Source organism: Aquarana catesbeiana, linkage group LG06 (assembly GCF_042186555.1).
Source record: "Aquarana catesbeiana isolate 2022-GZ linkage group LG06, ASM4218655v1, whole genome shotgun sequence".
NCBI lineage: Eukaryota > Metazoa > Chordata > Amphibia > Anura > Ranidae > Aquarana > Aquarana catesbeiana.
In genome coordinates this window covers 49,253,544-49,277,674 of record NC_133329.1, presented here as the reverse complement: position 1 = coordinate 49,277,674, position 24,131 = coordinate 49,253,544, and the positions used below count along the sequence as shown (strand labels likewise).

General features: G+C 44.2%; 1 protein-coding gene across 4 annotated transcripts in view; it reads left to right on the top strand.

Moving 5' to 3' along the window:
- Positions 1–21,880, top strand: part of LOC141148386 (caspase recruitment domain-containing protein 8-like) — a 47,652-nt gene extending 25,772 nt beyond the window's left edge. For all 4 annotated transcript variants that reach the window (XM_073635829.1, XM_073635828.1, XM_073635830.1 and 1 more), the window contains exons 6-9: positions 1,393–1,682; positions 7,662–7,799; positions 14,797–14,938; positions 20,431–21,880. In XM_073635829.1, the coding sequence (XP_073491930.1) occupies positions 1,393–1,682; positions 7,662–7,799; positions 14,797–14,938; positions 20,431–20,501 (641 nt within the window). In that variant the 3' untranslated portion in view covers positions 20,502–21,880. The remainder of the gene's footprint in view (positions 1–1,392; positions 1,683–7,661; positions 7,800–14,796; positions 14,939–20,430) is intronic.
- The last annotated feature ends 2,251 nt before the right edge of the window (positions 21,881–24,131 follow it).

Sequence of the window (24,131 nt, the reverse complement as noted above, 5' to 3'; positions counted from 1 at the left end):
TCCAGCAACCATGCGTTCCAACAACCGTGCATTTCAGCTAGTTTGCAAGCATGCACCTGCTTAACTGCAGTTGGCCCCATACTAGTCCTGCAGGTTTTAGCCAAGCATATATGCACTATACTGGAGATACAACTTCTTAAAATGCACCCATGCTCATGTTTTTGCAAACGTGTATAGTTAAACATGTATTTAAGCAACAAGTTTGCCAGCATGTATATTATGCTGCACCTGGCTACCGAGCAGTCAACAATTTAAAGGGAACTGCTAAACATCCAGGGGTGTATCGACTTACAGTTGTACAGTCCCCCCCAGATAAGCAGTAAATATGCAGCATATAATCATGACTTGTCTGTCACACATTTCTCCCATAGTAAATACTCACACTTTGTTAGTATCCATGGGCTGCTGCTATGTCTCCAGAAGCCTGCTGAACCTGTTGCCACATGGCATGGCCACCCTTCCACTTCCTGCCTATATACAAATAGACCGTACTGAGTGAGCCTGCGCCCTCTAGTGGCTGGAGGAGAAACAGCAGCCCACATGACTAAGAAGTACATAGCATGATTAAACAGCACACTGCTCCCAGTGGCCACCAGGAGAACAGACAGTCAGAGCTCTCTCTTTTTTTTTTTCCAAAAAAGAGAAACTGCAAAAATGCAGACTTACCATTCCTGCTGCAGGACTCTGAACATAACAGGAGTCCAATCTTCACCCATCACGGCGAGCTTTGTCCTAAAAGACCTTCAGAGACTGGGTCCCCCCTTAATCTGGGGTCCACTCCCTTGGACCTGTATAGCACCCTGCAGGAAAGCACCTTGGTCAGAACAAACACTGCACAGGGTTCATTACGCGGGGCTAGCACTGTAAGGCTGCATTACAGGCAAACCTCGAGGAATCTTCTCTCCTTCCAATGAGGCTTGGGTACCATCCATTTTGGCTGACAGCTTTTTCGAATGGATCCGATTGAAGTCCATGATTCTTAATAGAACCAGCCAGACCTCCAAGTATGCTCCAAGAGAACATGTATCACATCAGTGACCATCCACCTTACATACACTGGCGAAAAAACTGAGGTACTTCCTGTATGGGAGGGGTTATATAGAGGGGGACTTCCTGTCTTTGTGGTGTGCCAATGTCCATTCACCCATAGGTGGTGTATAACCCAGATAGTAATTTCTATAGCTGCTCTGTGTCCCGTGATGTACGATAAAGAAAAAGCACTTGTGGGTTTAAAATTTTTTTTGTATAATTCTCCTTTAAGGGGGCATGGCCGGGTTTGTGTCCTATGCCTACATACTTTTGCTAATAGGTGTCCCTCATTCCCATTTTAAAAAGTTGGGAGGTATGATATGTACTACAGATACTTATGTACTGCTCTTGTTAAATCCACAGGTCTTGGTAAGGACAAATCCAGCATTAAATATGGCCACTTTAAAGATGGAAAATTACATTTTAAATCCCCAACAAGCATCAATTCATCTTACATTGTGTTGGACAATCCCACATTCTCCCGTGCCGGTGCAATGTTTCGGTTAACTTCCTTTTGGACACAGAGGAAGAAATCCATTTCAATTTCCGGGATGGTTCTTCTATATTTCTGTGTAGTGAGTCCGCACTTGGAAAAAGTCAAAGAATATCGGACTCATTTGTATCTGGTGCCTTGCAAGAAAGCTGACCTAAAGGTAATAAGTCCATCTGCTACAATAATAAAGATATCACAATACATGACATTGTCACTATTATTATTACCATGGTGGGAAAATGTCTCCTCTGACCAGTAGAGACAACTTTCCCTCTGAAGCTTCTCCTCTTCTCTGGTCATGTCACTGCCCCTCCTGCTGACATTATCACTTACAATGCATAACTAACAGTGAGATAATATCAAGGGTGAAAGAAGACTAGAGCACTGCATCCTGTGCGACCATGGTATAAGGTAAGTATTCCTCTATATGTTCACACCAAGAAAAAAAACAAGCCTTATATCCTTTATATGCAATTATGAGAAGGAGGAGATTGGGGTCAGCAACCTTTTATTTTTTGGGCCAGCTTGGAGTCCAGCTTTCCAAAAATTGTTAAAGGTTGTTTTTTGAAGGAAAACTTTAAAATGGATCTTGAGACAAACATCTATACAATACATGTTTGAAAAACATATGCTAAAGAATATGTAAACCCAACATTTCATATTCCTGATATGAGCCTGTTGTACCATGTACTTGTATGAGAAAGTATCCTGTTCTCTTTGTATCGCTTCCTTTGTGTGAAGTCCCTGGTGTTCATACCTTCCTCTGCTTTTCTATTAAAAAATGACCACACTAAGCAGGAGAACACAGCGTGTTCAGAACTCTAGCTGTGCTGGGAACTCAGCCTGCTCTCCTCCAATGATCAGACTTGTGCTGACATTCCCCCCTGCACAGCCATTCACTAGGAAGATCAGTGTATTGTTGTTTCTCCACCCACAGCTCTCCATGCAGCTGAGAACAGAGGGATTGTAAGCACTTAAACGGGAAAAGGTATTTATAAAGGGATTTATTTTATATCTATACACAAATGTTTTACCTTTCATTTCTATTATTAGGGATGAGCCGAACACCCCCCTGTTCGGTTCGCACCAGAACATGCGAACAGGAAAAAAGTTTGTTCGAACACGCGAACACCGTTAAAGTCTATGGGACACGAACATGAATAATCAAAAGTGCTAATTTTAAAGGCTTATATGCAAGTTATTGTCATAAAAAGTGTTTGGGGACCTGGGTCCTGCCCCAGGGGACATGGATCAATGCAAAAAAAAGTTTTAAAAACGGCCATTTTTTCAGGAGCAGTGATTTTAATAATGCTTAAAGTCAAACAATAAAAGTGTAATATCCCTTTAAATTTCGTACCTGGGGGGTGTCTATAGTATGCCTGTAAAGGGGCGCATGTTTCCTGTGTTTAGAACAGTCTGACAGCAAAATGACATTTTGAAGGAAAAAACCCATTTAAAACTACCCGCGGCTATTGCATTGCCGACAATACACATAGAAGTTCATTGATAAAAATGGCATGGGAATTCCCCAAAGGGGAACCCCGAACCAAAATTTTAAAAAAATGACGTGGGAGTCCCCCTAAATTCCATACCAGGCCCTTCAGGTCTGGTATGGATATTAAGGGGAACCCCGGCTAAAATAAAAAAAAAAAAAATTACGTGGGGTTCCCCCTAAATTCCATACCAGACCCTTCAGGTCTGTTATGGATTTTAAGGGGAACCCCGCGCCAAAAAAAAAAAAAACGGCATGGGGTCCCCCCAAAGATCCATACCAGACCCTTATCCGAGCACGCAACCTGGCAGGCCGCAGGAAAAGAGGGGGGATGAGAGTGCGCCCCCCCTCCTGAACCGTACCAGGCCACATGCCCTCAACATTGGGAGGGTGCTTTGGGGTAGCCCCCCAAAACACCTTGTCCCCATGTTGATGAGGACAAGGGCCTCATTCCCACAACACTGGCCGGTGGTTGTGGGGGTCTGCGGGCGGGGGGCTTATCGGAATCTGGAAGCCCCCTTTAACAAGGGGACCCCCAGATCCCAGCCGGCCCCCCCGTGTGAAATGGTAAGGGGGTACTTACCCCTACCATTTCTCTAAAAAACTGTCAAAAATGTTAAAAATGACAAGAGACAGTTTTTGACAATTCCTTTATTTAAATGCTTCTTCTTTCTTCTATCTTCCTTCATCTTCTGGTTCTTCTGGTTCTTCTGGCTCTTCTGGTTCTTCCTCCGGCGTTCTCGTCCAGCATCTCCTCCGCGGCGTCTTCTATCTTCTTCTCCTCGGGCCGCTCCGCACCCATGGCATGGGGGGGAGGCTCCCACTCTTCTCTTCTTCATTTTCTTCTCCGGGCCGCTCCGCACCCATGCTGGCATGGAGGGAGGCTCCCGCTGTGTGACGGCGCTCCTCGTCTGACAGTTCTTAAATAACGGGGGCGGGGCCACCCGGTGACCCCGCCCCCCTCTGACGCACGGTGACTTGACGGGACTTCCCTGTGACGTCACGGGGAATGCCACAGGGAAGTTCAGTCATGTCCCGTGCGTCAGAAGGGGGGCGGGGTCACCGGGTGGCCCCGTCCCCCGTTATTTAAGAACTGTCAGACGAGGAGCGCCGTCACACAGCAGGAGCCTCCCTCCATGCCAGCATGGGTGCGGAGCGGCCTGGAGAAGAAAATGAAGAAGAGAAGAAGAGAAGAAAAGAAGAAGAGAAGAGCGGGAGCCTCCCCCCCATGCCATGGGTGCGGAGCGGCCCGAGGAGAAGAAGATAGAAGATGCCGCAGAGGAGATGCTGGACGAGAACGCCGGAGGAAGAACCAGAAGAGCCAGAAGAACCAGAAGATGAAGGAAGATAGAAGAAAGAAGAAGCATTTAAATAAAGGAATTGTCAAAAACTCTCTTGTCATTTTTAACATTTTTGACAGTTTTTTAGTGAAATGGTAGGGGTAAGTACCCCCTTACCATTTCACACAGGGGGGGCCGGGATCTGGGGGTCCCCTTGTTAAAGGGGGCTTCCAGATTCCGATAAGCCCCCCGCCCGCAGACCCCCACAACCACCGGCCAGGGTTGTGGGGATGAGGCCCTTGTCCTCATCAACATGGGGACAAGGTGTTTTGGGGGGCTACCCCAAAGCACCCTCCCAATGTTGAGGGCATGTGGCCTGGTACGGTTCAGGAGGGGGGGCGCACTCTCGTCCCCCCCTCTTTTCCTGCGGCCTGCCAGGTTGCGTGCTCGGATAAGGGTCTGGTATGGATATTTGGGGGGACCCCACGCCGTTTTTTTTTTTTAATTTTGGCCGGGTTTCCCCTTAATATCCATACCAGACCTGAAGGGCCTTGTATGGAATTTAAGGGGACTCCCACGTCATTTTTTTTTTTAATTTTGGTTCGGGGTTCCCCTTTGGGGAATTCCCATGCCGTTTTTATCAATGAACTTCTATGTGTATTGTCGGCAATGCAATAGCCGCGGGTAGTTTTAAATGGGTTTTTCCTTCAAAATGTCATTTTGCTGTCAGACTGTTCTAAACACAGGAAACATGCGCCCCTTTACAGGCATACTATAGACACCCCCAGGTACGAAATTTAAAGGGATATTACACTTTTATTGTTTGACTTTAAGCATTATTAAAATCACTGCTCCTGAAAAAACGGCCGTTTTTAAAACTTTTTTTGTATTTATCCATGTCCCCTGGGGCAGGACCCAGGTCCCCAAACACTTTTTATGACAATAACTTGCATATTAGCCTTTAAAATTAGCACTTTTGATTTCTCCCATAGACTTTTAAAGGGTGTTCCGCGGCATTCGAATTTGCCGCGAACACCCCAAATTGTTCGCTGTTCTGCGAACTTGCGAACAGCCAATGTTCGAGTCGAACATGAGTTCGACTCGAACTCGAAGCTCATCCCTATCTATTATAAATTGTATGAGGTGTTTTACAAGGTGAGGGTTTACATATACTTTAACTATTTATGTGCCAAAAACATTTATAACTTTTTTCATCCAGTGCTGCCATATACACCTCCCTGCTTCTCTGTGCAATTTTTAGCAGCATTTAAATTACATCTGAACCCAGTAGCCAAAATGCAGTTTACCAGTCCTTAGATGCTATGGTTGCCATAAGGCTCGGTTCACATTGTGCAACTTTGATAGAAGTAAAGAATTAGAGTTATATAGAGGTAGTACATGAACCTTTTCTAAAGTTGGAGCAACTTCAGTAGTGCTAATTAAGATGGCTTCCATGAACTAACATGGGATTTCACATGTCAGGCAACTTGGATTCTCACAAGTCGGATCCCAAGTCACGGCAGTGTGAACCGAGCCTAAAAACTGTTTTTTTTTAAAAACAATGTTGTAATTATTTTTGGCTCTCATTGCCTCTCCATGCTGAAAATAACTGTCTTTGTGGCAAGTAATGATTGTTAAAGCTTAGTGAGTTTAAAGTTATCACGTACCTGGTAGCAGAGCCTGAAATGATGAGGAAAGCCTCTCTTACACCTCTGACTCGGGGGCCCTGGTACTGTGAACAGGAGTACAGAGTGGCACAAGTGCCTGTAATGCCCCGTACACACGGTCGGACTTTCCGACGGCAAATGTGCGATCGGAGCTTGTTGACAGAAATTCCGCCCGTGTGTAGGCTCCATCGGACAGTTTGCATCGTAATTTCCGTCGCACAAAATTTGTGATCTAGTTCTCAAATTTTCCGACAACAAAATCTGTTTGCGTAAATTCCGATTGTGTGTACACAAAGTTCCACGCATGCTCGGAATCAAGCAGAAGAGAAGCACTGGCTATTGAACTTAATTTTTCTCGGCTCGTCGTACGTGTTGTACGTCACCGCGTTCTTGACGTTTGGAATTTCCGACCAACTTTGTGTGACCGTGTGTATGCAAGACAAGCTTGAGCCAACATCCGTCAGAAAAAATCCCATGGATTTTGTTGTCGGAATGTGCGATCGTGTGTACGCGGCATAAGTCTTGCCAGTAGCAGAGCGGGTATCAATGCCAAGCAGGAGAGGTCGTCAGTAGACTTCATTAAAGCAGGCGGGCTGGTAGACAGCTGGAGGATGGCAGACTGAAGCAGGCTGGTACTGGTGACCGCGTGCAGGTTAGGCATGCGCTGGTAGCAGACTGTAGAACACCAGGCACAGATCATGTACAGAGGAGCAGGCAATAGCGTGGTCTGGGTACAAGCCAGGTCAGGAGCCAATTGGTGCAATAGAAGCAAATGGAGCAGACAGAAGCAGAGGCCAAGGGCAAGCTGGGGTCGGAGCAGACGGAGTTCAGAGAGTGGTCAGACAAGCCAGGTCAGCAACTGGAATCATGATACAGGATAACAGGAACACAGGATGCAGGACGGGCTGAAGGACAAAGCAGCACTGATCCTGAGCACCGGCTGAGTTTAAATAGCCTGATTGGCGCCAACATCTGTCACAGGTGTACGTGTGTGCCATCGCATATGTGAATGCACAATGGCTCACGTGCGCTTGTAAGTTCGTGCATGCACATATATGCATTAGCCAGTGCACACTTCTTGCAAGCAAGAAAAGGAACATGTGTTAGCCTGTGCACAGAAGGCTTTTCCTTACAAAAGTGTTTGTTACCCCAGCAATTCATATTCCTGATATGTGGTTGCTGTACCATGTACTTGTATAAGAAAGTCTCCTGTTCTCTTTGTATTGCTTCCTTTGTGTGAAATCCCCAGTGTTCCTGCCAGTCCCTCTGCTTTCCTATTAAAAACTGACCACACTAAGCAGGAGAGCACATAAGTTCTCTAGCTATGCTGGGAATTCAGTCTTCTCTCCTCCAATGATCAGACTTGTCTTGGCACAACACCCCGCACAGCCTTTCACTGGGAAGCTCAGTGTGCTACTGCTTCTTCCACCCCCAACTCTTATGCACCTGAGAACAGAGGGAATGTGATCACTTACTAAAAAGGGTATTTATAATGGGGTTTTTATATCTATACACAAATGTTTTGCCTTTCATTTCTATTTTGCACTGAATGGGTTGTTTTACAAGGTGATCGTTTACAATCACTTTAAGTTTTATCTAATTAACTGAGAGGTGTAACTGCTCTTTTACAATGTTGATTCCTAGAGTAATGTTTTCAGTAATGTAAAAAAAAAAAAAAATCTTGTTTCCATTTAATACAGGAACTTGATAAACGGAAGACAAAAAATGGATTTCAAATGATTGATAAACCTCCCGGCGCCAAATTGATTGCCGGAAAAACTTACACTGTGACTCATACTGTGACTCATGAAAAGACTGATGACAAAGTCAAGCCTTTGGTATGCAGCATTTTTAGTGTTATTATTATAATTGTTTATATAATTCTTATATTAAAGCAGAGTTCCACCAGTATTTTAGTTTATTTATGCCCCGTACACACGGTTGGATTTTCCGATGGAAAATGTCCGATCGGAGCGTGTTGTCGGAAATTCCGACTGTGTGTGGGCTCCATCGGACATTTTCCATCGGATTTTCCGACACACAAAGTTGGAGAGCAGGAGATAAAATTTTCCGACAACAAAATCCGTTGTCGGAAATTCCTATTGTGTGTACACAAATCCGACGGACAAAGTGCCACGCATGCTCAGAATAAATAAAGAGATGAAAGCTATTGGCCACTGCCCCGTTTATAGTCCCGACGTACGTGTTTTACGTCACCGCGTATAGAACGATCGGATTTTCCGACAACTTTGTGTGACCGTGTGTATGCAAGACAAGTTTGAGCCAACATCCGTCGTAAAAAATCCTAGGATTTTGTTGTCGGAATGTCCGAACAAAGTCCGACCATGTGTACGGGGCATATGAGTCAGCAGCTACAAAAAGTTTAGCTGCTGACTTTTAATAAACAGACACTTACCTGTCCCACGGTCCAGTGATGCGGCTGCCAAAAGCCTCGCTCCTCTCCCCCCTCTCTCTGAGGCGCCGTCATAGCAACTGTGGGCACACGGCTGTGACAGCTTACGGCTTCATGGCTGGGCTCACACTGCACATGTATGGGTCATGCTATGCTCTGCTATTGGCCAGGCAATCTTCTGGGACCTGTGACGTGTCCCAGGAGATTGCTGGCAGGGAGGGGCCACCTAGGGGGAGAGGAGGAGTTGCCTAGGCGCCTGAGAAGAGGAAGGAGGAAGTGGGACAGGAAGTCCCACTAAAAAGAAGGTACCCACTCCCCCCCAAAAAAAATGACATGGCAAATGTGGCATGTAAGGGGGCGAGGAGTGCTTAAAGCGGACGTTCCTCTTTTGGGTGGAACTCCGCTTTAATATTATTATATTGAGAGTCATGTAGGAATAAGCAGCAAAGTGTCAAAGCAATGTACATTACATGGCTAAAAATATGGTGATACCCCCTTCAAATTATTGAGTTCAGGCATTTTAACTGAAGGGTTCTGTTAATGCTACAGCATAGAAGACATTGTAGACAATTTTGTCCCTCCAACCTCGTGGTAACAGTTTAGAGAAAGTCCTTCTTTGTTCCAGCATGACTGTAACCCTGTGTTTGAAACCAGCTCCATAAAGACATAGTTTAAGGGGTTTGATGTGGAGGAACTCAAGTGTCCTCTATAGAGCCCTGACCTCAACCCTACTGGACACCTTTTTCAGGTGAATTGGAATGCCAATTGTGGGAAAGGTCTTCTCCTCCAAAATCAGCATTGGACTTTAGAAATGCTACCCCAGTCATACTCCGGAATCTTGTGGAAAGCCTTACCAGGGGACTGGAGGCTGTTATAGCTACAAACGGGAGTCATCTCCATAATATTACCCATGGTTTGGAATGAGAAGTCCAACAAACTCATATGGGTGTGATGGTTGGGTATCCACAAACTTTTTGCCGTATAGTCTATTTATTCATGGTGCAACTGTGCTGACTAGTGAGAACCTATTCTTTCTTATGGGATGCTTTTTCATCAGAGAGAAGGTTCAGAAGAGATCCTCAGTGGTCAGTGTAGTCACATGACCACTCTGATCAATGCCCACCCACCATTAAGAACATTATGCTGCTACTCAGCCTCTAATGTCCCCCCTAATACCCTAATAACTACTAATTATCTGACTTCCTGTTAGAGGGTAACTACATTTGTTCTCCATAGTCCCAATGTACGTATGTAGGAACATAGCCACCCTCTCTTGCTCGTTCATGAGAAGGACTATGGGATTTATAGTGTGCATAGAGAAGTGTACATGACTGCAACTGATGTGTACTGCTCCTTTCATACAAACAGAAGTGAGGGAGGAAAGTAGAAATTAGGGAGCTCATGCAGGATGTTACAAGCGCACAGAAAAACTCAGAAATAAGCAATTTCATAATAAATAGATTACAGGGCCATTAAGTAGTGGATGTGTATGGATTATTTTTGGAAAATAAGGATTTCATTCAGTGTCACTTTAATCATTCTGTGCCCGCCAACAGTAGTTTTACTGTGGGCAGGCTGCAGCTGCAGGCCAGGTGACATTAAAAGGAAGTGAAGTGCAATCTAAGTGCAGTATTAAAATACAATCTATTTGCAAATGGTCATAAAAACTTACAGGATAAAACAGAGGTACTCACTCATCAGATAAGAGGAACACCACCGCTGAGCCTTCTCCTGCAGGGCCTGCCAGTGGACTCATGTTGCTGTGGATGGTCAGATGAAAGCCAGGACACCAGGTAGGAATCAGGTCTCTAGGGCCAGCATTGGGATGTAGAGGATTGTAGAAGGAGCTAAAGCTCCAAGCTTGCAGCCTGTTGTCCTACACCGACATTTCCTTCCTGTGACATCACATCCGCCCATGTGTACACTCAACGTTGGCCCTAGAGACTTCCTGGTTCCGACCTGGTGCCCACAGAGACAGGAGTCCACTTACGGGCCCTGCAGGAGAAGGCTGACCGGTGCTGTTCCCCTTATCTGATTAGCGAGTAACTCTGTTTTACCCTGTGAGTTTTCTGACCGTTTGTGAATAAATTGTATTTTATTACTGCACTTACAGTCAGGTCCATAAATATTGGGACATCGACACAATTCTAATCTTTTTGGCTCTATACACCACCAGAATGGATTTGAAGTAAAACAAACAGATGTGCTTTAACCGCAGACTTTCAGCTTTAATTTGAGGGTATTTACATCCAAATCAGGTGAACGGTGTAGGAATTACAACAGTTTGTATATGTGCCTCCCACTTTTAAGGGACCAAAAGTAATGGGACAGATTAACAATCATCCATCAAACTTTCACTTTTTAATACTTGGTTGCAAATCCTTTGCAGTCAATTACAGCCTGAAGTCTGGAACGCATAGACATCACCAGACGCTGGGTTTCATCCCTGGTGATGCTCTGCCAGGCCTCTACTGCAACTGTCTTCAGTTCCTGCTTGTTCTTGGGGCATTTTCCCTTCAGAGTCTTCAGCAAGTGAAATGCATGCTCAATTGGATTCAAGGCAGGTGATTGACATGGCCATTGCATAACAATCCACTTCTTTCCCTTAAAAAACTCTTTGGTTGCTTTCGCAGTATGCTTTGGGTCATTGTCCATCTGCACTGTGAAGCGTCCAATGAGTATTGAAGCATTTTGCTGAATATGAGCAGATAATATTGCCCGAAACACTTCAGAATTTATCCTGCTGCTTTTGTCAGCAGTCACATCATCAGTAAATAGAAGAGAACCAGTTCCATTGGCAGCCATACATGCCCACGCTATGACACTACCACCACCATGCTTCACTGATGAGGTGGTATGCTTTGGATCATGAGCAGTTCCTTTCCTTCTCCATACTCTTCTCTTCCCATCACTCTGGTACAAGTTGATCTTGGTCTCATCTGTCCATAGGATGTTGTTCCAGAACTGTGACGGCTTTTTTAGATGTTGTTTGGCAAACTCTAATCTGGCCTTCCTGTTTTTGAGGCTCACCAATGGTTTACATCTTGTGGTGAATAGGGATGAGCTTCGAGTTCGAGTCGAACACATGTTCGACTCGAACATTGGCTGTTTGCAAGTTCACTGAACAGCGAACAATTTGGGGTGTTCGTGGCAAATTCGAATGCCCTTTAAAAGTCTATGGGAGAAATAAAAAGTGCTAATTTTAAAGGCTTATATGCAAGTTATTGTCATAAAAAGTGTTTGGGGACCTGGGTCCTGCCCCAGGGGACATGGATCAATGCAAAAAAAGTTTTAAAAACGGCAGTTTTTTCAGGTGCAGTGGTTTTAATAATGCTTAAAGTCAAACAATAAAAGTGTAATATCCCTTTAAATTTCATAGCTGGGGGGTGTCTATAGTATGCCTGTAAAGGGGCGCATGTTTCCCGCATTTAGAACAGTCTGACAGCAAAATGACATTTGAAAGGAAAAAAGCCATTTAAAACTACTCGTGGCTTTTGCATTGCCGGTCCGACAATACACATAGAAGTTCACTGATAAAAACGGCATGGGAATTCCCCACAGGGGAACCTCGAACCATAATTTTTAAAAAAATGACGTGGGGGTCCCTCTAAATTCCATACCAGGCCCTTCAGGTCTGGTATGGATATTAAGGGGAACCCCGGCCAAAAAGTTTTTAAAAAAATGACGTGGGGGTCCACCTAAATTCCATACCAGACCCTTCAGGTCTAGTATGGATTTTAAGGGGAACCCCGCGCCAAAAAAAAAAAAAAAAATGGCGTGGGGTCCCCCCAAAAATCCATACCAGACCCTTATCCAAGCATGCAACCTGGCAGGCCGCAGGAAAAGAGGGGGGGACGAGAGAGCGCCCCCCCTCCTGAACCGTACCAGGCCACATGCCCAAGTACCCCTACCATTTCACTAAAAAACTGTCAAAAATGTTAAAAATGACAAGAGACAGTTTTTGACAATTCCTTTATTTAAATGCTTCTTCTTTCTTCTATCTTCCTTCATCCTCTTCTTCTGGTTCTTCTGGCTCTTCTGGTTCTTCCTCCGGCGTTCTCGTCCAGCATCTCCTCCGCGGCATCTTCTATCTTCTTCTCCTCGGGCCGCTCCACACCCATGGCATGGGGGGAGGCTCCCGCTCTTCTCTTCATCCTCTTCTCTTCTTCATCTTCTTCTTTTCTTCTCTTCTTCTCTTCTTCATTTTCTTCTCCGGGCCGTTCCGCATCCATGCTGGCATGGAGGGAGGCTCCCGCTGTGTGACAGCATCTCCTCTTCTGATGGTTCTTAAATAACGGGGGGTGGGGCCACCCGGTGACCCCGCCCCCGTCTGACGCACGGGACATGATGGGACTTCCCTGTGGCATTCCCCGTGACGTCACAGGGAAGTCCTGTCAAGTCACCGTGCGTCAGAGGGGGCGGGGTCACCGGGTGGCCCCGCCCCGGTTATTTAAGAACCGTCAGAAGAGGAGACCTGAAGGGCCTGGTATGGAATTTAGGGGGCCCCCACGTCATTTTTTTTTTAAATTTTGGCTGGGGTTCCCCTTAATATCCATACCAGACCTGTAGGGCCTGGTATGGAATTTAGGGGGACCCCCACTTCATTTTTTTTTTTTTTAATTTTGGTTCAGGGTTCCCCTGTGGGGAATTCCCATGCTGTTTTTATCAATGAACTTCTATGTGTATTGTCGGACCGGCAATGCAATAGCCGCGAGTAGTTTTAAATGGCTTTTTTCCTTTCAAATGTCATTTTGCTGTCAGACTGTTTTAAACACGGGAAACATGCGCCCCTTTACAGGCATACTATAGACACCCCCCAGCTATGAAATTTAAAGGGATATTACACTTTTATTGTTTGACTTTAAGCATTATTAAAATCACTGCTCCTGAAAAAACGGCCGTTTTTAAAACTTTTTTTTGCATTGATCCATGTCCCCTGGGGCAGGACCCGGGTCCCCAAACACTTTTTATGACAAAAACATGCATATAAGCCTTTAAAATTAGCACTTTTGATTATTTATGTTCGTGTCCCATAGACAACGGTGTTCGCGTGTTCGAACAAACTTTTTTCCTGTTCGCATGTTCTGGTGCGAACCGAACAGGGGGGTGTTTGGCTCATCCCTAGTGGTGAACCCTCTGTATTCACTCTGGTGAAGTCTTCTCTTGATTGTTGACTGACACACATACACCTACCTCCTGGAGAGTGTTCTTATTTTGGCCAACTGTAGTGAAGGGTGTTTTCTTCACCAGGGAAAGAATTCTTTGGTGATTCACTACAGTTGTTTTACGTGGTCTTCCGGGTCTTTTGGTGTTGCTGAGCTCCCCGGTGCATTTTTTCTTTTTAAGGATGTACCAAACAGTTGATTTGGCCACACCTAATGTTTTTGCTATCTCTCTGATGGGTTTGTTTTGTTTTTTCAGCCTAATGATGGCTTGCTTCACTGATAGTGACAGCTCTTTGGATCTCATATTGAGAGTTGACAGCAACAGATTCCAAATGCAAATAGCACACTTGAAATGAACTCTGGACCTTTCATCTGCTCCTTGTAATGGGATAATGAGGGAATAACAAACAACTGGCCATGGAACAGCTGAGCAGCCAATTGTCCCATTACTTTTGGTCCCTTAAAAAGTGGGAGGCACATATACAAACTGTTGTAAATCCTACACCGTTCACATGATTTGGATGTAAATACCCTCAAATTAAAGCTGAAAGTCTGCAGTTAAAGCACATCTTGTTTGTTTAATTTCAAATCCATTGTGGTGGTGTATAGAGCCAAAAAGATTAGAATTGTGTTGATGTCCCAATATTTATGGACCTGACTGTGGATTGCGCTTCCCCTCTTTTTTTCTTGTTATCTTCACATATATAGTATTGACTCAGGGGGGCTGAATACAAATGTACCCCACATTCTTCACATATTTATTTGTAAAAAATGTTGAAAATCATTTATCATTTTCCTTCCACTTCACAATTATGGACCACTGTGTTGGTCTATCTCATAAAATCCCCATAAAATAACTTTTTGGTTGTAATATGACAAAATGTTGAAAATTTCAAGAGGTATGAAACATTTTTCATGGCACTGTAATGGGGTTGATTTACTAAGAATGCAAAAGTCTGATACAGTTCTGCATAGAAACCAATCAGCTTCCTGTTTTTTTGTCAAGACCTAACTAAACAAGCTGAAGTTAGAAGCGGATTGGCTACCACGCACAGCTGTACCAGATTTTGCACTCTCCAGTTTAGTAAATCTCCCCTATAGTGTTTTAAGATTTGGTTTGCACAGAAATTTTTGTCACCCCTAAACAATGCTACCATAGGCAGGTGCCAATATCACCTTTGGGAGATATGCAGTCTTGTATGTTTTTGTTGTTCATGGTAATGAGAATCTAAGATTAAAACCATGAATATTTTCTAGTTTCTGGAGTTTGAAATAAAGGAGGAAATCCAAAATCTCAACTTTTTGGAAATCAATGTCAAAGGAAATGCAAAATCAATTTTTTTGTTGGCTGCAGCTGAGGATCAGGATACCACTGTGTGGAGTGGAGAGCTGACAGAAGGTATTATTATAGTGTAGTTACAGACTAGAGTCTTTTCATCCCATCTTCTTATACTCATAGTTACATAGTAGGTGAGGTTGAAAAAAGACACAAGTCCATCAAGTCCAACCTATGTGTGTGATTATGTGTCAGTATTTCATTACATATCCCTGTATGTTGCGGTCATTCAGATGATTATCTAATAGTTTCTTGAAGCTATCAATGCTCCCCGCTGAGACCACCGCCTGTGGAAGGGAATTCCACATCCTTGCCGCTCTTACAGTAAAGAACCCTCTACGTAGTTTAAGGTTAAACCTCTTTTCTTCTAATTGTAATGAGTGGCCACGAGTCTTATTAAACTCTCTTCTGCGAAAAAGTTTTATCCCTATTGTGGAGTCACCAGTACAGTATTTGTAAATTGAAATCATATCCCCTCTCAAGCGTCTCTTCTCCAGAGACTCAGTAATCTTAATTTCTTTTTAAGGGTAAGGGCAATTTTTTTTTTTTGGATAGATTAGGGAAGAGTTTGACTCTTTGTCACTTTTTTAAATAAACATAAATATGGGCATTGTAACCTCCAGTTATACAATGTGATCCCCAAACCAATCAGATTCAGATTTTCAAATTTCGGAATTTTAGAAGTTTTGAAATCTTGAATTCCGTTTTTCCAAATTTCCGAACTTATAGATTTTCGGATTTTCCAATTTCCAAATTTTAGAATTTTCAAATGTACGGATTTTCTGATTTACAAATTTTAGAATTTCCAAATTTTTGAATTTTCGAATTCCGAATTTGCAAATTTAGAAATTTCGAATTTCCGAACTTCCAAATTTTCAAATTTTACAATTCCGAATTTCCGAATGTTCGAATTTCCGAATTTATTATTGTTATTTATTATTACTAGATTGTTACATTCCATTTGTTTAGATACGGCATTCGTTATTAGGGATAATTCGTAACTTTGGATAAATTTGTATTCGTTACATTCACTAACAGCCAAATTTGAAAGGAAAAATTCCAATACCTATAATTTAATAGTTAGTATTAGTTAAGTTATTACTAGTAAGTTATTATTTCAGATTTTCGGTTTTCGGGTTTTCGTTTTTTTGAATTTTCTGATTTTCACTCTAATCTTACTTTTAATTCTAAAATTCGGAAATTTCGGAATGAACTACCGTATTTATCTGCGTATAACACGCACTTTTTTCCCCTTAAAATCAGGGGAAAATAGCGGGTGCGTGTTATACGCCGATCCCCTTCGATCCTGAGCTTCTAAATCGCCGACCGCGATTTGAAAATGGCACCGCCAGCGCCGAAATACACAGAGCCGGTCCTCGGCTCTTCTCGGCCACTTTCGGCTTCACTCGAGCGCCGCCCGAACCTAGCTGAGTGTACTCGGCTAGGTTCGGATAGCTCCAATCACAGTCACGCCCATCCCGGGCGGGACTATGAGTGGAGCCGAAAGTGAACGAGAGCCGCCGAGAAGAGCCGAGGACCGGCTCTGTGTATTTCGGCGCCGGCGGCGCCATTTTCAAATCGGGGTCGGTGATTTTGAAGCTCAGGATCGCAGGGGATCGCAGGGGAGCCATTTTTAAACTGCAGTGACAATGAAAAGTCACTGCAGTTTAACTGCAGCCTGAGCAAGGCTGCAAATGGACACAGAAAGCTGCAGATCAGCACTGACAAAGCTGCAAGGCTGCAAATGACACTAAGGCTGCTGACTGCAAGGCTGCAAATGACACCAAGGCTGCTGACTGCAAGGCTGCAAATGACTGCAAGGCTGCAAATGACACTGGACAAGCATGCAGATGGACGCTGTGCAAGGCTGCATTGATGGGCATTTAAATGTAAGTTTTTTCCTTAAAACATTTTTTCCTTATAATTCCCTCCTAAACTTGGGGTGCGTGTTATACGCCGGCGCGTGTTATACGCCGATAAATACGGTAATTTGTCAAAATTTGTTAAAAAAACAAATTCGTAACTAAACGAATTGCACATGTCTACAGTTTATGCAATGCTTTACAACATGAGGGCTGGGCAGATTGGTGTAGGGAATTCCAAAGGATGGAAGAGGCCGGGAAGTAGTCCCAGGGGCGAGCATGGGAGGAGGTGACAAGTGAACCAGAGAGCAGGGGGTTTTGGGAGGAACGAAGAGAATGGTGTGGTTGGTATTTTGAGACTAGGTTAGTGATGTAGCTGGGGACCGAGTTTTGGATGGCTTTGTAAGATGTTGTTAGTATTTTAAATTGAATCCGTTTGGTGAGCGGAAGCCAGTTGAGGGTTGGTAAAGAGGGGTAGTAGACGCTGAATGGTTTATAAGGTGGATGAGTCTGGCAGCAGCATTTATGATGGACTGAAGAGGGGATAGCCTATTTAAAAGGTAAGCCAAGGAGGAGGTAGTTGCAGTAGTCGAGGCGAGAGGTGACCAACGAGTGGATTAGAAGCTTTGTGATGTCATTGGTTAGGAAGGGGCGTATTTTGGAGATGTTGTGGAGGTTGAGGTGGCAAACTTTGGAAAGTGATTGAATGTGGGGCAGAAAGGAGAGTTAACACCTAGCACCTTGGCATGCGGGGATGGGTGAATGGTTGTGCTATTGATCTTGACAGAGAGGTCAGGGGAAGAGGCACGTGGGGGAGGAAATATTATGAGCTTGGTTTTGAACAAGTTGAGTTTGAGGAACTGGTGTGACATTAAGACTGATATATCTGTTAGTAAAGTAGTGACGCGTGAGTAGACTGATGGAGTGAGCTGAGGGGTGGAGAGATAGATTTGGGTGTCATCAGTGTAGAAATGTTATTGAAAGCCATGGGAGGCTATCAGCTGACCCAGGGAGGAGGTGTAGATTGAGAATAGGAGAGGTCCAAGAATAAAACCTTGGGGGATCCCAACGGAGAAAGGAAAAGGAGAGGAGGAAGTAGAATTGTAAGTGACACTGAAAGTCCGGTGGGATAGGTAGGATGAGAACCAACACAGAGCACAGTCACAGAGACCAAAGGAGTACAGTTATTTTGAGGAGGAGGGAGTGGTCAACCACATCAAAAGCAGCTGAAAGGTCCAGAAGTAGAATTACAGAGTAGTGTCCATTGGTTTTAGCTCTTAGTAAATCATTTTTGAGTTTTAGGAGAACAGCTTCTGTGGAGTGTTGAGTGTGAAATCCAGACTGAAGTCTAGCTCACAATGATGCGGTGTGGGAACTGCATGCGATTTGGAAAGAAATGGCACTGCATTCCTGTTCAAATCACATGCGATTCTGCAGCAGTGCGATTTGAGCCATACATTCTGTATGGCTCAAATTGTGACGCATCCACACCAAAATCACGCAGGACCCTTTTTTGGCCGCACCAGAATTGAATTGCATGAGTGTTCACACCCATGCCATCTGATTCTTAAAATCGCACAGCATTTTGGCGAACAGGGTGTCGTTAATTTAACATACACACCCACATCAGTTTGCATGAACGGGGTGCGAATTTGATGCGGTGACGAAACCACAAAGAATTTGCTGCAAATTTGTACCACATCAGTGCGAACCGGGCATGAAGGGGATCAAGGTTATTCTTAATGAGGTAGTCACTCAGTTGTTTATAGACCAGGTGTTCAAGGAGTATGGAGGAAAAGGGGAGCAAGGAGATGGGGTGTAGGTTGTTAAGATTGGTGAGGTCCAAGGAAGGCTTTTTATGCATTGGGGTGACTAGTGCATGTTTTAGAGAGTTGGGGAAGATGCCAGAAGAGAGGGAGAGATTGATGTGGGTTAGAGAGTGTAGGATAGAGTCAGAGGGTGAACACAGTATTTGAGTGGAAACAGACCAGGGGACAGGTGGTTAGGTAGGCGGTAGAAATAAGTATATCCATGTATCCATTTATGTAATCTTATACTGTGGACAGAGATATATACATAAAAACAAACCTAAATATCTGTGCTAAGTCACATTCTCCACCAGCGCGACGTTCCTCCACCATCCACACTAAGTGCTTACCATTGTATTTGACCCACTAAACGGTAAGGTCTTGTCCTTTAAATAGGGCTATTGCTCTTTTTTACACCAGACAATCTTCTATATACCATATGCTTATAATTTCTCCTCCAGTAGTATCAGCTCCAAAAAAAAAAAAAAAAAAAGGAAAAACAGCTCTCATAGTGCAGTATATAATGAAACCATTCTCATTTGTTAAAACCAAGATAAAATAGCACTCACAAAATAAGTGCACTAAATCCAGTGCAGAGAGAACAATTGCCTCCTTATTCCATAAATTGAACCCTTAAGAAAACGCATCAGCGTTAGTAACATGTACAAGATGGCTCAAAATGGTTTCGAGGATATAGTGGTGACGTCAGCATGCCCGCCTGACGTATTCATTTGTTACTTGGGTGTTGCCCACTAATGTGTGGCTAGACCTCATTTGGGGTCTCCTCATCTGGTAAGTGTCCATTCATTATTATATATGGTGGAGCACGGACAAGGGATCACTTGGAGCAGTTTTGGACTGTAATTAAGCATATGTGGGGCATCCGTGTCACCACCAATATTTGGAATTTGGGATTCCTCTGTCTATATCATTTACCAATTTTATGCCACATTTGAAGATTTGTCATTTTGAATGAACATTATTTGTTTTTTTTAAGCTTTGCACAGAATAATTGGCACTTTAATTGAAAATATTCAATCTGTATACCATGCTTGGCACTTTATTTAATAATATCATTTATGAATGCACATTTACAGCTTTACATGTATATATGGATGGATTTTCTTTTTTGCACTTATAGCTCTTTATTCTCATCATTGTATGAGCACTACATGATTTTGATTATTTGAATACATGTTTGAGTATATTCACAGCGCAACACATTTTTTATTTGTTATGTTTTACTATTGGGATGTGCAATACAGTGAGTGCAGCTGTTTATTAATCATTAATCACTGATTTTAGCTCACGACACTTAACAAAGAAAATAATCTGCACTAAGTTTCCCGCAGAGCCTAACCTATTTGTCTAGGTCTTACACAGAGGGAGACAATAATAGGTTCTGGTTATTGAATGTGTTCCTTATAGGAATGTGAAGGCCAAGCATCTGAAATGTTTTCTGAAGGGTTTCAACTGCCCCTTTAAGGCATTTTGTTAGTATGGCACACGTCATGGATATATATGACAAAAAACTTACATAAGTGTTCCCTGTACACTCAGAGTGTTACCTTTGGTGTCTAACCGCCAATAGTGCTGTAACGCAAATGGTCTCCAGGTACGTGTCCCTCACTCTGAGAAGTGAGGACAGCTCTAAGTTGCATGAAGTTTAAAACACAATCACTGGGCACTCTAAACTTTAACATTAAGATGTTCCCGGGTTACAGCAACTCCAGCATTTCAAAATCCAGGGTCCACCTACCTTTGATTTATCCTATTTTTTTTTATTCAAAATTATCCCTGTTATTCCTGTACACGTAAACTATAAATAGTTTATAGGAAGCTGTGAAAACTGCCTCATAATAACGTACCTTTATTTTTTTGGCAGATCTGGAACACCAGTCAGCGAAGATGTTAAGGCGGTTCAAGGAGACCGATATGTTGCAACTTCTATTGTAACAGCAGCTGGTATGAAAATAATGAATAGAAACATAGACGAGTCATGGCAGAAAAAGAACCCATCACATCTGTCCTTTTAAAAAAAAATTCGGGGGGGGGGGGGTTCATTTTTGTTTGTTTTTACTACTGCTGCTAACTGTGACAGCTTCCTTCTCAGGTTAGTTGTTAGGGAGCCACTGGGTTCTGGCTTTCTGGCAACCAGTGACATATCCCCATCTGGGCCATTCCACTGTATGTAAAACCTTTAGGTCTGATATGGATTTAAAGAGTAAACGCCATGAAAAAAAAGTGTGGGATTCCCCAAAAATCCATACCAGACCCTTATCTAAACGTGCAGCCTGGCTGGCCAGCAAAGGGGGGTGAGCAGTGCCCCCTCAGCCCCTAAACTATACCATACTACATGTGCTCAACATTGCGGAGGATGCTGTGCCAGGGATGACTGCCCTGGCAAAGCATAGTTTTTCCCATGTGATGATGAAAAAGGCCTCTTCCACACAACCCTTGCCCAGTGGTTGTGGAGGTTTGTGAGTGGGGAGCTCATCAGAATCTTGTAGCTCTGTTTAAAAATAAGGTGGCCCACAGATTCCATAACACCTCTACTCATTTACAAGAAAAATATTAATAAGTAATAAACTCACCAAAAAATTTGGCTGCATGCTTATTCCTTCTTTTCCTGTCCTGATAGGCTGTATGTTTGGATAAGGTTCAATTATGGATTTTGGCTCCCATTGATTTCAGTGGGGTTTGCATTTGGCATCCGAATTTCGGTAAGGTTTGCAAAACGTACCCCTTACACATTTACATAAGAGGGGTGTTGGATATTTGGTGGACTCAACTTTTTTAAAGGGGGCTTCTAGATTCTGATAAGTCCCTCCTGAGACCTCCATATCCACGTGGCCAGTGGATTGGGTTGTGGGGGAGAGGCCTTTATCCTCATCAACATTCGGACAGGGTGCCTTGCCAGTGGCCTCTGAAACCATCTCTATGCTGATGACCCTCAAATGTATCTCTCTACTCCTGAGCTTACCCCCTTAGTCTCCTTGTGCATTAGTATCTCCCCTCATGTTAGGGTGCTAAGCGTAGTCCTGATATCAAACCTCTCCTTTGGGCTCTAGATTCAACCACTGTCTAAATTCTGACACCTTCAACTTCATAACATTTCCAAGATATGTCCTTCTTAGCCAATTACACCAACAAGATACTTGATACAAGATTACTCACTTGCTATCTCTCCCCTTGACTATTCCAACTCCAGGCTTGTTGGCCTACCTCTACAAATCACAAACGCTGCTGCCAGACTCATTCACCTTGCCAACCACTCCTGTCTGCCAGTCACTTTGATTCCACTTGCCCAACAAATAAAGAATTTGAAATACTAAGCCTGGACCAATGTATTTGTGTGCCATACCTTTGGAATCCCCGTGGAAGTAGCAGGCACTGTTACTCCAGTTATCTCCATAAGCTTACAAACTCTGTTCCGAGCAACCGCCCTATACACACAGAAGGTCCCTAGCACAGGCACCATACAGGGAACAATTGGCAATTTTAGATTTATTAGCTGAGGTGGAGATCATGACATCCCAACCCACCTCACCACCTCAATCAGAGAACATTTTGCATTCACTGAGAAACTGAAAAGTGTTCTCTGTATGGCACCTGTGCAAAAGGGAATGACCTCCTGTGCTCAGTAAGCAGCACAGTTGGGCGAACAGTTCGGTCGAACATCACAGAACGCCTTGCAATGCACTGCCCGCTGCCCAGTGCATTCTAAGCCCTGATTGGGCAAAGCTTGAAGTGAGGTGAAGTGAATAGCTGTGTCATGGACATACTACTTCCAGACCTGCAACAGGGCTCAGGCGCATCCCCGCCAACAGGTCCCCAGTAGCGAACAGGCGTGTGCCAATGGACATGCACGCACGGCGATCGTGGAGATCGTGCGCGTGCACAGTGACACGGCTTTGGTGCCCAGTGGCCTTTTAGAGGGGCTTCCACCGTTCAGCTCTTGCTGTCTGATCTGCAGCTTCACCTGTGACCTGTTCCTGTAATCTGCATCTGTTCACCTTCCGACCTGGCTCTCTGACTATGCTGCTGTCTCCAATCCTGAACCTTGGCTTTCCTTGACCCTGATCCTGTTTACCTGCCTGCCTGATCTCCTGCTACCAGAACCAGCCTGAACTTGACCATCCCTTGCCTGTCGATTCTGTTGAACTGATCCACTGTGTATGACCCGGCTTGCCTGACCTTGCTTCTGCCTGCTGTGCACACCCACGTGCGTTTGCTGCTTCTTGGCGCACCTGCAGCCTGCTGACCTGCATCCAGCTTACCTTCACCCTGCTGACCTGCATCCAGCTTACCTGCAGCCTGCTGACCTGCATCCAGCTTCCTGCACCCTGCTGACCTGCATCCAGCTTACCTGCAGCCTGCTGACCTGCATCCAGCCTACCTGCAGCCTGCTGACCTGCATCCAGCTTACCTGCATCCAGCTTACCTGCACCCAGCACACCAGCCGGCTCCAGTGCCTCCCAGTGGACATCATCTCCAGTTCCAGAGAATCCACCAGGCACTCATACCCCACTGTGCTCTTACGTTCACTGTCCTCAACTCCAGTGACCTGGGAACCAGGGCTGTACAAGAGGTCTCCCTCTGCACGTCAGGCTCACATACAAGGTACGTGTCAAGTTGGTTGTTAAGGAGCGGGGCCAGGAAGCCAGCCGTGGTGTCCTTAACAGCCAATGTGTTATCAGTTGTCAGTGGGATACCCTGGTGACAGCTGAATAAAAAAACAAAACATTGCAGGCAATAATAAAGTAAAAAAAAAGCATGGGGGTCCCCCCCAATCCATACCAGGCCCTTCGTGTCTGGTATGGGTTTTAAGGGGAACCCCACTCCAATTTTTTTTTTCTAAATGGCGTGTGGTCCCCCAAAATCCATACCAGACCCTTATCCAAGCATTCAGCCTGGCAGGCCAAGAAAGGGGGGAGAAGAGCGAGCAGCCTTTCCCTCCTGAACCATACCAGGCTACGTGCCCTCAACATGGCGGGGGTTCTTTGATGGGGAAAGGGGCTGTCACGGAACATCTCACACTCCGCTTGAGTGCTTCCGTCAGTATACCACTTCCTTGTAGTCTCAACAAGGCGACACTTGCTTAGATGCTAACATGGCCTATATCTTTATTAGAACCAGAATACAGTCTTATATACAGGTGAAGATGAGGTTCCCCCCTCCTGCTCATATTACTCTAACAATACAAATGTAACCTAATTAACCTAATTAACATGAGCTAGTTTACTAAATTATTTACCCATACCAGATGACTCAGAGACATGACCTGTAGGACACAGACTTGTGGGCACCGAGCTTCATACAGTAACAGAGTTAATTTTCATAAGTACAACCATAGGACATTTTCTCACAATAGCAGAAGCTCCAATACGTGTCGGCCAGTCTCCTACATTGTATAGAGGACAATGTGATCAGCTCACTCAATTAACATGTTGAGTTCAGAATCAATCAAACCAAGAATAGTCTCTACATACATCCTGGGAGATATTGTAGAAAAATATTACTGTCCCATTTTAAGTAGTCCAAGATATATTTTCTCACTCACCCTGTGCCAGTATAGCACAGGGT